Source organism: Mastigoproctus giganteus, chromosome 4 (genome assembly GCF_048544385.1).
Source record: "Mastigoproctus giganteus isolate SK-2022 chromosome 4, ASM4854438v1, whole genome shotgun sequence".
NCBI classification, from domain to species: domain Eukaryota; kingdom Metazoa; phylum Arthropoda; class Arachnida; order Uropygi; family Thelyphonidae; genus Mastigoproctus; species Mastigoproctus giganteus.
The window spans coordinates 204842435-204855258 of NC_143578.1; the positions used below are offsets into that span (position 1 = coordinate 204842435).

General features: G+C 40.6%; 1 protein-coding gene across 1 annotated transcript in view; it reads left to right on the plus strand.

The window, feature by feature from the left end:
- Pbp95 (proximal sequence element A Pbp95) overlaps positions 1 to 12824 on the plus strand; it is a 542864-nt gene that overhangs the window by 440436 nt on the left and 89604 nt on the right. Inside the window, exon 18 of the mRNA XM_090372002.1 lies at positions 10843 to 10898. Coding sequence (XP_090228128.1) covers positions 10843 to 10898 — 56 coding nt within the window. The remainder of the gene's footprint in view (positions 1 to 10842; positions 10899 to 12824) is intronic.

Sequence of the window (12824 nt, forward strand, 5' to 3'; positions counted from 1 at the left end):
TCAAAACCCCTATCTGGTTTATCTGTATGTTATGTATATATAATTATATTTTTGTACATCCTTCCCTTAACATCTTTCTAAACATTATACTAATGTGATATTAGAGTTCCAACAGTCCTTTATTTGTGAGGGAGAATACTATATAACTAGTCACTTACTTAATTTTACGAATCGGATTTCTCCGTTTTGGGTCCTTCAGCTCCTTGTCTGGGAATGGCATCATCATTTACCAGCTGCATTCATCTCAGAACTTCTAGTTTCTCCATGGGCTGTAGTCTACGTCTGGATAGGGCATCATTGTGTCTTTTAGGAAATTATGAGCTCGTCTTCGATACTGCTACTTAACCTTCGGTTCAGCTATTCTGGCGGACTAGGAATTACAACTTTATCTTCTCAGCTCACTTATCTGCGCCTTGCCTTTATCACTGCCTTCAGATGATCGACTAGGGTTATTTTTCTCCTTACACTACTTATTTTCATGCTGGCCACTTTCACTACCTTCCTATTATGGACAGGTTTATTTCTCCATACACTTCAGTCGTTTGCATACGGGCTACTACCCTTGCCTTTAGACGACGGACAGGCTTATTCTCCTTACACTTCATTCATCTGCATACGGGCCACTACCCTTGCCTTCCGACGACGGATTGACTTATTTGCATATGGGCCACTACCCTTGCCTTCCTATAACGGACAGACTTATTTGCATATGGGCCACTACCCTTGCCTTCCTCCGATGACGGACTAGACTTATTTGCATACGGGCCACTACCCTTGCCTTCCTATAACGGACAGACTTATTTGCATATGGGCCACTACCCTTGCCTTCCTATAACGGACCAGACTTATTTGCATACGGGCCACTACCATTGCCTTCCGATGACGGACTGACTCGACTGTTCTCTTCTATTATGAAACTCACTAATTTTTCCTTAACTTACTGACTGTACTAAACTTATCTAACCCTTCACTACTCCATCTTAACTTTGTCAGATCTTTCCCAGCTGGCTGACAGGATAGGACAGGACTTATCTAACCCTACACAACTTATTACTCATTTTCCCACTAACATAGTCAAAAACTCAACTCTATCTTTCCTAACTCATTTCCACGCACCCCCACATACTCAACTCGGGGTTCTCACTGTTTCTAACTCATCTTCATAACCGCCCACATAAAGCTCAACTGAGGGATCTGTGTTTAACTCATTTCTGTAACCACCCACATAAAGCTCAACTGACGGATCTGTGTTTTTAACTCACATTTTCATAACCACCCACATAAAGCTCAACTGCGGGATCTGTTTTTGTTTCCCCCTGCTCACTCACTTTTTGTTACTCTGAATTCAGCAACGCCCCTCATAATTCCTGCCCGCCTTTTTTCTGAGTTTACCCAATCTTCTCATTTTGTCAACTTTCATCATTTCCTATTCGTCCTTTAAAATTTCTTAAGCTGTGTATTCAGAGCTCATTTTAATAAATTTCCAAATTTTTCCCAGGCAATCCGCTGCTTTGAAGTTCGCCGTCACCTTCGCCACCCCTCGTTAAATTTAGCAGATTTATTTTACGTGGTCTAACAACCTTGACATCGCCGACAGTCAGACGCCAATGTGATTGCTAACCGGAGCAATTTGTCCCGTATTTACTACCTGCCGATATCTAGGTGTCACCGGACAAAGGGATGTCCGACAATGTTCAGTCTACAGCCCTTTGTTCTTTCAGAGCCATAGTTATTCGCACCTGCTCGCCAGTAGTCGCTGTCACCATTCCCGTTGTTATTGTTTGTTCTTTGCCATGGTGGGAACTGAAATGTACCCCTAATTGCTAATATCTTACCGCTCCCTTCTCTAATTCAACCTTGTCTAATTTTTAATTCCTTGTGAGTGACCTAGAATAATATTAGTGACTGGTAATGTTCACTGTCCTATTTTTCTATTTCCTAAGCTTTATTTTAAATAAATCTCACTCATTTCTAAAATACTAAACGTGTAAGATTTTACATCTTACAGTAGATCTCAGTAGTTTTGGAACCACTGCTCTATTGTATCCCTCCATGGGTGTGATTATTCATAATCTGTTTTCTGTTGTAATGTTTCCACTGCTCTTAAATATTCCTGACACTTGTTATCTCAGTAAGAATGGTTATGTTACCTCTTTTTTGCTTTGGAATTTGAACGGAGGGGGGGGGGACTGTTCCTGATTTAGGCACTCTGTGTTTGTGGCCTGTGGTTCCACAGGTTGGATCCTGTGGAACCACAGGATCCAACTACAGATTTCCTCTTTAGGAAATCCGTAGTCTTCTTAGTTTTAGTTAGATCTTCATTGGTGGCAGTTTCAATGATTAGCATTAACACATGATGCAAGAAAGCAAACTTATATAGCATCAGCCAAAAAAAAATCTAATTTCACTCATTCATTCGCTCCAAATGTTTGTCTAGTTCTACCTTGAATCTATTTAAGCTCTCAACTTCTACAACGACAGATGGAATTTTGTTCCAGCAATCAACCACCCGCTGGCTAAAGGCAAACTTCCACACATCCATCTTACAACTGTCTTTCCTCAATTTGAATTTATGACCCCTCAGGCAATTATTCTGACCAAGAGGAAGAATCCCATCAGCATTGAGCATGCTCAAACCGTTCAAGGCTTTACACACCTCAATCAGATCACCTCACAGGTGCCTAGTCTCCAGACACTGTAATTTGCAAAACTTTAGCCATTCTTCGTAAGAGCAACCCTTTGTTCCATTCACTAACCTTGTTGCCTTTCTCTGTACTCGTTCCAACAGCTCTACATCCTTCTTAAAATGAGGCCTCCAGACCTGTATATAGTACTCAAGGTGTGGCTTAAACCATTGCCTTATGCAAGGGGATAATCGCATTCTTATCCCTGCTAGAAAAATTCCTATATATCATTGATTAGACACCATGAGCTACTCTTGCAGACCATCTGCACTGCTCAGAAAACTTCATATCTGCCTGCACAATTACTCCCGGGTCCTTTTCACTCTCTACCACTGTCAGTATAGCACCACACAGTTGATACGTTATTCTGGGGTTACTGCTTCCCATGTGCAGTACTTTACATTTGTCAATGTTAAACTTCAGTTGCCACCTCTCAGCACATCTGCTCAACTTTTCTAGATCCTCTTGCAGCAGCATACTGTCATTAGTGTCATCAACAACCCTGCCAACCTTCGTATCGTCTGCAAACGTAGACATTAAGCCTGATATACCAGCATCAAGGAGGCCTCCATAGCCGAGTGGTCAGAAGCTGGAGTGCAGTAGCACACGCTCCTTGAGTAGACCAGGGTTCAAGCCCCTGACTGCTAAATACAGTTGATCTGCCAACCCACACTGGTCCAGTGTGGCAGATTATGGTCCATTCCCCTCAACATGAATTGTTGAGGAGGCTTCTATCCTGAAGTGGGTTGATAATGGCTGCAATTTACCTTTTTTTTTTTTTTTTTTTACCATCATCAATATCATTAATGAATACAGAAAACAATAATGTACCCAACACTGAACCCTGGGGGACTCCACTAATAACATTAGTCCACGAAGAGCAGTGTCCATTGATTACCACCCTCTGTCTTCTCCCATTCAACCATCCCTTTATCCATAGCAGCAATTTGCCTCCAATTTGTGCAGCAATTTTGATAATAGCTTTTGCTCTTGTTTTCCTTATGCTTTTTATTTTTACACTCTTCAAATTCTCTTTTAGCTTTGCTGTTATCTCCATCTTGATTTCTTTGCTTATTTTTGTGTCTCATTGTCTATTGGCTTGACTAGTATGATGTGGTTAGCTTCTGAAGTTTCTGTTCCTTGATTGACTCCTTTTTCTAGTCGTAGGTGCTGGGATGTACTTTTCAATGGCCTGGGCATAAGAAGGTGTATGCTGGCACATTTGTGGTTTGGTTGATCCTATCTCTTCTTTCTCTTCAGTTTTTTCTTTCAGCTTTTCATTTTCCATTAGTACCTCAATAATGAGGTGCTCCATTTGTCCCCATGCTTCATTTAAGTTCATGACAGCTTCTTTGGTAATTTTTGATCCCTCCTTTAGTTTTTCTGCTACGATAGTGTGCAAAGCATACACTCTGGTTAATTCTGACTTGTCTACTTCTTGGGGGGTCCTTGGAAGAAGATTCTGGGGGTTACTAAATCTTGGGGGATCTTCATTCCCCTCAGGAACTTTTTCATAGCTAGTTCAGTAAGTGGGGGATGATCCTCAGGAATGACTTTCTTCAAATGGATCTGTGCAGTAGCCATTGTTTTGTGTTGGGATAGTGTTGTTTGTGTAATAAGGCATGCAAAGTTCTCTGACACTTTTTAGTGTAATATGTAGTGTTTTTGCTCTTTATTAATACTCACATTGGATCAAGAGCAATTCTGAGTGTTTTTATGATCTATTGCAAGTTGTAATGTTAAACACTAATATGGGGGAGAGAAGCCATACAGCAGTTTTAACCCTAAACATTTTAATAAGATTTAAAAATAGGGTCAGAATAGAATATGGGGAATGCAAGAAAAATATCCCAAAGCATACTCAGATGTATGGGGTTCCACAACAGCTGATCCAAGGGACACCCTCTCCTCACCACTGATCATCATTGACCCCAAATTCTGTGGTGTCAACAACATGCTGGTTGGACACTGGAGAACTGGAAACAAGTTACTAGTGAGATGAGTCGAAATACCTGGTGCAACATGCTGATGGATGCCTTCGTTTGTGGCACAGGCAACAAGAGTCTGTAGACCCACATGCTTGGTACCCGCTATCCAGGCAGGTGGCAGTGGTTGATTAATATGGGGCATGTTTTGCTGGTGAGAACTAGGATCCCTGGTGCATATCGACCAACATTTCACTGGTAAGGTCTTCCAACAGCTTTTAGACCATGTGTATCCTGACATGTTGCATTTTTTCCCAGCGTGAAATGGGATCTTCCAAGACGATAATGCACTGTATCATTAAGCCTGCATTGTGCATGAGTAGTTCGAGGAACATGAAGATACCATCCATCTTGATTTCCCTGTTAATTTGCCTGACATTATACCAACACTTGTGGGATGTTTGGAATGGGAAATGAGGCATATGTATCACCCGCAACCATCATTTGTTCCGACACTATGGAAAGCCTTGCAGGCAGCACGGCTGTAGATCTCATGGATCTGCTGCCATGCTTCAGGCATCTAGTGGAGTCAAAGCTTAGGTAGCAGCTGTTATCCGTGCAAACAGTGGCCCAACTTGGTATTAGGTAGGTGGTTACAATTCAGTGATCACTGAGTGTATAATCTGTTTAATATATTAAATGCGGTATAGTATATAGTGTTATAAGTTTTGTGGCTCTGGGGGGTTCCCTTAATTCGACGATGAACTTTTGTGATCTAAAACACATTCTATAATGGCCAGAAAAGTGCAGATTATAATGTAGTCTGTTGTTCATCTGACCTCTTTGCCGTTGTGTTCTTGGAAGATCAAGGGTCCCGCTGTTGCCTATCCTTTTCCATGTGGACGGGGCCGGGCAGTACAGTCATGTAAGTCTCTAACAGGGCAAACTTTGGCAATGCCTATGCTTGCCAGGGAGGGTCCAAAAAAAGAATTTTTTTTTTTTTTTTTTTATTGGAAGCAAGCACAGTGGTGACAGTTTGAGTCTTGGAGAAAAGGGGGGAAAAGTAAAGGAGTGGATGATAGGGAGGGCTTACACTAGGGAATAGGAGATAGAAGGGGCAACCCACCCTCTACAGGGAGGTGGAACTGTTTAGAGTAGCAGTAGCATTTAGAGTAGAAGGGTCCGCCAGGCGAAAGGCGTTAGAAGAGGTGGGGAGGCAGAGCCCTTGGATGAGAGAATGGGAGAAAATTCAAAGGGTCAGGGTACTCTATGTTGGGTTTTGGTTACCATCTAGGCATTTTTTGGGAACTCTGATGTCCCATGCCAGCCAGACCAATGTTGGCATCCCACACCATGCTGCCTGAGAAAAAGAAGCAGCATGGCATCAGCTATGACAGGGAGGGTTCCCATGTGATTTACCCACACTGCAGTCAAGTTAGGAGGGGGTGGTGCTTGTCAGACACAAGGGACAACACATACACTCCACCTGTTATCCCAAGATGTACACAGCACACTTCTTTTTTTCTTACATGTAGACATATTTTGGTGTGAAAACAGATACACAAACACTGTCACATGTTTTCATTCACCATTTGCCCATCACTCATACCCTTTTGCACATGGAGCAGACAGTGCAACCAGGATATAAAGACCACAACACCTTTTTTTTTTTTTTTTTTTTTTTTAAATCAAAACGCATACCACTCACTCGGTTATCGCATAGTTTAGACACATAACCAACTCATTCACTCTATGAGTAAACAACTTAGCCTATTTGTGATACATGATTTTTTTATTATCATTATTTTATTTTATTATATTTTTTATTTATTTATTTTTGATATAAATAACATATATTCTGGAGTGTGTATTTAACTGTACATTCACATTCATTCAGCATGCTTTAACATCCATTTGCACTCATTACAGCAATCTGAATATAAACTGCACACACTTTTTTTTTTTTTTTTTTTTTTTTTGAATCAGCTAAGGATATCTGCAATAAGACCTCTGAGGTTGGGATAATCCATACTACCAATTTTAAACACACCACCAACCGTTTATGACTGATTGAATAAAATAAAATAAAATAAAATGATAGAAAAGACTGTAAAATAATATTTACAAAAAACTTTTAATAATTTACAAAAAACTAAACTATAACAGAAGTAAAATAAGTAAATAAGTTAAAGTGCATTAAAATATAAATATAAAAGCGATAAAAAGACGATAAAAAACACTAGAGCTTTCGGAGGTGTCTTCCTCCTTCCTCAGTAATAGTGAGACTTAAATGACACATCCTTAAATACCAGGTTCACGGCACACGTGGATGACCAGGCGCATACTCAGCATCCCTTTCACTTGTACCAGAACCGGAAGTGGTCTGGACCCGTGGAAAATTAAAACGTTTGTCTCTTGTCAAAACCACCGCCTCAAAAAGGGGGTGAAGCCTAACTCCCCTGTCTCTATTTATACTATTGTTACCAGAGGACCCAATCCACAGACTTTCCAGCCACTTTCGGTCCCAGAATCTATGTGCCCGGTCAGGGATGACAGCGTTGTCGGGGGAGATCTGGTGTTGTTTTTCCCAATAGTGCTCGGCAATGGCGGATTTATTGAGCTCTGCGGTCCGTATCGCTCGTGAATGTTCTCCCAGACGGTCCTTGAGACGCCGTCCTGTCTCCCCCACGTAACATTCCCCACAATCCGGGCATGTGATCTCATACACGACCCCACTACTAGAATCCCTAGTAATGGGGTCTTTGACCTGTGACACTACTGTGTGCAACCTCCGGCCCGGAAGCTGCACACAGCGTGTCTGAAAGTCGCGAAGCATTCTCGCAATGCGATCTGACAGGCCCGGACAGTAGGGAACATACACTGTGGCAAGCGGTACAGGCGGAACTACCCGATTGGGCTCTTCCTCTCTGTTGTATTCATCAATGACCCTCTGGGGGTAACCGCACCTCATAAGATCCGTCGTGATTTGCCTAATTTCCTTCTCCCCCTCCTCAGGGGTACTGCAATGCGTTCTCACCCTACCCAAAAGTGCTCTGGCCACACTATTTTTATGTTGGACAGTCTGTGCCGTCCTATAATGTGTGTACTGGCCCCTACACATTGGTTTCCTATAAACCTTAGTTCTAAGTCTGGGGCCTTCCCTATATACCATTATGTCCAGAAATGGACATTTCTGGACATAATGGTATTATGTCCATAATGGTATAATGGTATTATACCATTATGTCCATTTCTGGACATAATGGTATATAGGGAAGGCCCCAGACTTAGAACTAAGGTTTATAGGAAACCAATGTGTAGGGGCCAGTACACACATTATAGGACGGCACAGACTGTCCAACATAAAAATAGTGTGGCCAGAGCACTTTTGGGTAGGGTGAGAACGCATTGCAGTACCCCTGAGGAGGGGGAGAAGGAAATTAGGCAAATCACGACGGATCTTATGAGGTGCGGTTACCCCCAGAGGGTCATTGATGAATACAACAGAGAGGAAGAGCCCAATCGGGTAGTTCCGCCTGTACCGCTTGCCACAGTGTATGTTCCCTACTGTCCGGGCCTGTCAGATCGCATTGCGAGAATGCTTCGCGACTTTCAGACACGCTGTGTGCAGCTTCCGGGCCGGAGGTTGCACACAGTAGTGTCACAGGTCAAAGACCCCATTACTAGGGATTCTAGTAGTGGGGTCGTGTATGAGATCACATGCCCGGATTGTGGGGAATGTTACGTGGGGGAGACAGGACGGCGTCTCAAGGACCGTCTGGGAGAACATTCACGAGCGATACGGACCGCAGAGCTCAATAAATCCGCCATTGCCGAGCACTATTGGGAAAAACAACACCAGATCTCCCCCGACAACGCTGTCATCCCTGACCGGGCACATAGATTCTGGGACCGAAAGTGGCTGGAAAGTCTGTGGATTGGGTCCTCTGGTAACAATAGTATAAATAGAGACAGGGGAGTTAGGCTTCACCCCCTTTTTGAGGCGGTGGTTTTGACAAGAGACAAACGTTTTAATTTTCCACGGGTCCAGACCACTTCCGGTTCTGGTACAAGTGAAAGGGATGCTGAGTATGCACCTGGTCATCCACGTGTGCCGTGAACCTGGTATTTAAGGATGTGTCATTTAAGTCTCACTATTACTGAGGAAGGAGGAAGACACCTCCGAAAGCTCTAGTGTTTTTTATCGTCTTTTTATCGCTTTTATATTTATATTTTAATGCATTTTAACTTATTTACTTATTTTACTTCTGTTATAGTTTAGTTTTTTGTAAATTATTAAAAGTTTTTTGTAAATATTATTTTACAGTCTTTTCTATCATTTTATTTTATTTTATTTTATTCAATCAGTCATAAACGGTTGGTGGTGTGTTTAAAATTGGTAGCTAAGGATATACTGACACAAAAGCCATACTTGTGTACTTCCCAGGGTGAGTGACTTCCTCAGCTCAGTAAGGTATTAAACAAACAACTCATAGTCAAACATATGTGCAACTACCCAACACATACACAACCTCATCTTTCTGGGAAGCCACAGGGGCACGAGGGAACCAATGGCCAAGTTGGGTAGAATTGCTGAGAGAATTACAGGAATAAATGTAAATTTTTAAATAATAAAAACATTTTATTTGAGATATTAATTAAAAATTGTTTACACTAAAAATTAATATAAGCTATCGTGTGAACTCTGTGTGCTACAAGCACTGACTCTAGAGTGCACTCAGATGAAGAGATGTTGCATATCATCTTGCAGCATACCACACTCATTCCATTTCAGCTCTTAGTTGAGGAATTTAAAGTACAGGTATCGAATTTGTGGTCAGATGCCTTTCAATCATGCCCCAGACATGTTCAGCTCACAGTCTGTGGGAGGGCATTCAGTTTTGACGAGCCAATCAGGTAATGTTGGCAGTATGTGTATGAGCATTGTCCTGTTGGAACATCACATCACTCATATTTGCCAAAAATAGGATGATCATTAGGTTTATGATATTTTTAACATAATGACAGGCTGTTATACTGTACTCAACAACCATGAGAGTAGTTTTCATGTTATAACCAGTGACATTAAACCATTACACCTGGAGTTTGCAATCTGTGTGTGTCTCCCCCTTATACAGTCTGCTGTTCCTTCTCTCCCTGTCTCCCCCCCCCGGCATCTTCTGAACACTACTGAATGACATTCCAGCTGACTCATGCATGTCACTACTGAAGACATTCATTTAGTAAGAGTGAGAGGCAAACAGTTTGGTCAAATTCAAGGTCACAGCCTCCCTTCCAGAAAATGATAGCAAACTGCGTGGGGGGTCATGTGGGGGCTCAGTAACATTCCTAATCTAGTCAGAAGTGGCTGACCAGTTCACTGAAGACCAGAACACCGATTTATTGGATGTGCTGGTTCTACCTTTCATCAGTAGTCTTGGTCTTCATCCATTCTGCAAATGTGTGCCTCTCACTTTGCGTGTGTCCAGAATTGTTGGATTATAGATGCCTCTCATCCAACTTGGTTAACAATATTACTCCACTCTCTTGTAGGCTGATGACCCATCCTCATTTGAGGTTAGTATGTCAGTTGGACATATGCAGCAGTTTATCTTCTTCCCAGCATTGTTCTAGGAATGCAATAAATTTTAACCAAAAATTTCAAAAACCATAATTTTTTTTATCTAAAAACTGCCTCTGTAATGTGTTCATAAGTAATACTTCTTTTCATACTGAATTAAATTTAATCATTTATTCCATAACTCCACTTAAAATTATTGCCAGCTTTAGCCAAAATCAGATCACTGTTTTATAATGTTCCAGTTCTGTTTCCTTCAGTGTAATTTCAAAACATATTTCAGTAGGCATTATAATTAGTATCTGACTATTCAGTGATTTGTAAATGTTTCTCTATTTGAGTAGCCAGTATTACTGCATATATAGTAGGATCAACTACTTTCCTTGTTTTTTTCTTTTTTTTTTTTTAAGTTTTCACCTTTTCTACCTGTTTTGCCAGTAACCATTAGGTTTTCAGTTAATATAAATTCTTATCTTTGATGTGCAATGCCAGAGCAGTGTGGAAATTATGCCTAAGTAGTTTTAGGAAGTCAACCATCAATGAAACTTTTCTCTTAACAAACCTGAAGTGGCTAATCTTTTTTATTCTAAAACAATATTAATATCTTTTCTTATATTCTGTTGTAATTTTTTTGCAACTTTTCTTTTATATCTAGCAGTGTCAACCAAGTTTTCTGATCAGTATGATGTTGTTCGTTCCTCTTTATTTAAGGTAAGAATTTTTTTTATTTTCGCTCTTTGTTTACTAGTCTTCTTTGTTGTTAATAGTTAATAGATATAGTCAGTGCATTTAGTGCATAACTATAAAGTAATTACAAGATCATTATAAAATACATGGTGAAAACAATTAGGTGATCACACATGCCCAAACGATACTTGTGTGGATAAGATGATATACATTCCTCCTGATGTAGGTGAAGCTGAGATCTGATCAGTGATGTAGAAAATGTTCAAAGGAATTCCAGAGTGAATGGTAATTGCAGCTTTGTTGAAACATGACATATCAGAAGCAAAGTACTCTAAGCTGTGGGAACTGTTTTGTCATCATTGTGGATGAAATATGCATAGACAACAAATTTAGTTTGGTTGTACAGGCTCCAGCAACAGCCAGACATGTTTTGCACCCACGATGCATTGATGAAATCGTTGTTATGGAATCAGTTGCTACTCTAGTGCAAGTGCTGATGATTTAAGTGCTACTGGACAGTCTGGACAAGCTGCCCATTGTCTTTCTAGGGCATCATAGATTTACTTGATGGTATTTAGGTAGAAAGCAGATAATACTCTCATCTTTCAACATATTGATGAGCTGTGTCCTATGGAGTTAAGCATTGTTGGCCATCAGAACAAACTGTTCACCTCCAGCATAGGGAAGGACCATGGGTCACAGGATCTCATTTCTATATCTGCATGCAATCAGGATCCTGTTCCTTATGATGTGTTCTCTACAACCATAATGAGACTCCATGCCATAATCCACCTCCACTGACAGTGTTCCTGTATGTACATGGGTTGTTTGAGTTCTTCTTTCATCCCAAGCCTAAGTTCAGTGAGGGTCTAATTGCAGGCTGGACATGGACTTATACATGAAGAATGCATGATACCATTCCTCATCGAACCAGTTATGTTGTGGCCCTACAATATCAGGCACTCAGTGAAAACACACATATCATAGGTCCTCACATAAAGCCCATGTCAATGCAGGCAATTTTGGATGGTTTGGGTTGCATACATGTTTATGTTGCTGCTGAAAAGCATCCAAGTAGATATATAACATTCAAGCATTGATTGCTACAGGCAGAGAAAGAGAGAGAGAGAGAGAGAGAGAGAGAGAGAGAGAGAGAGAGAGAGAGAGAGAGAGAGAGTGAATTTGCCTCACCATTGTTGATGGTTTATAACCCTTACCTGAATGTCTACAAATGGCTAAGGTTTCTTGGAAATAATCTTATAACCTTCTGATGATACTTCATAACACATGTAAGAACTTGGCATTTTAGTTGTCCTGCTTCCAGTCTCCTGGTGACACTTAAAGTGGTAGATTCAGATATATTCACCTAAGATGGCATTTCCAGATGTTTTACTACAATAATTGACAGGTCTGTCTTTTGCAACCATAATTCACAAATGAGATGTTTCTGCTTCGCGGTTGACAATTTAACAAAACAGTCATGAGCCTGAATTTGCATGCTCTTGGTTCTGTTTATTGGAAAACTTAGTAATATACATCTGCATGTCATCCATTAATGTGTAATGTCATGTTGACACAATGAATATTAATACAATAAATCGACTAATACATTATGCAGTGATCTACCAATTTTTTTGAGTGAAACTGTATATGGACTTATACAGTTTATGAATAAATGTATAAGTCCATAAATGGTATATGAATATGTTTCTTTTTTTGTTCTGATTTATACTACTATAAGCATTAGAAAACTATGTTGTTTATAATGGCAATCTGTTATACATTATGAAAGCCGTGTTTGTCAACAACTTTAACCATAAGTTTTGCACAAACACCTGTCATGTATCATTCATAAGGACTTCAAATTTTGTGTAATTCGGCCACTTCGCAATTGTGGTGTGGCTGTAGAGCTCAGTAACAGTATTACAGGCAGTTTAACAGTAAGTAGTA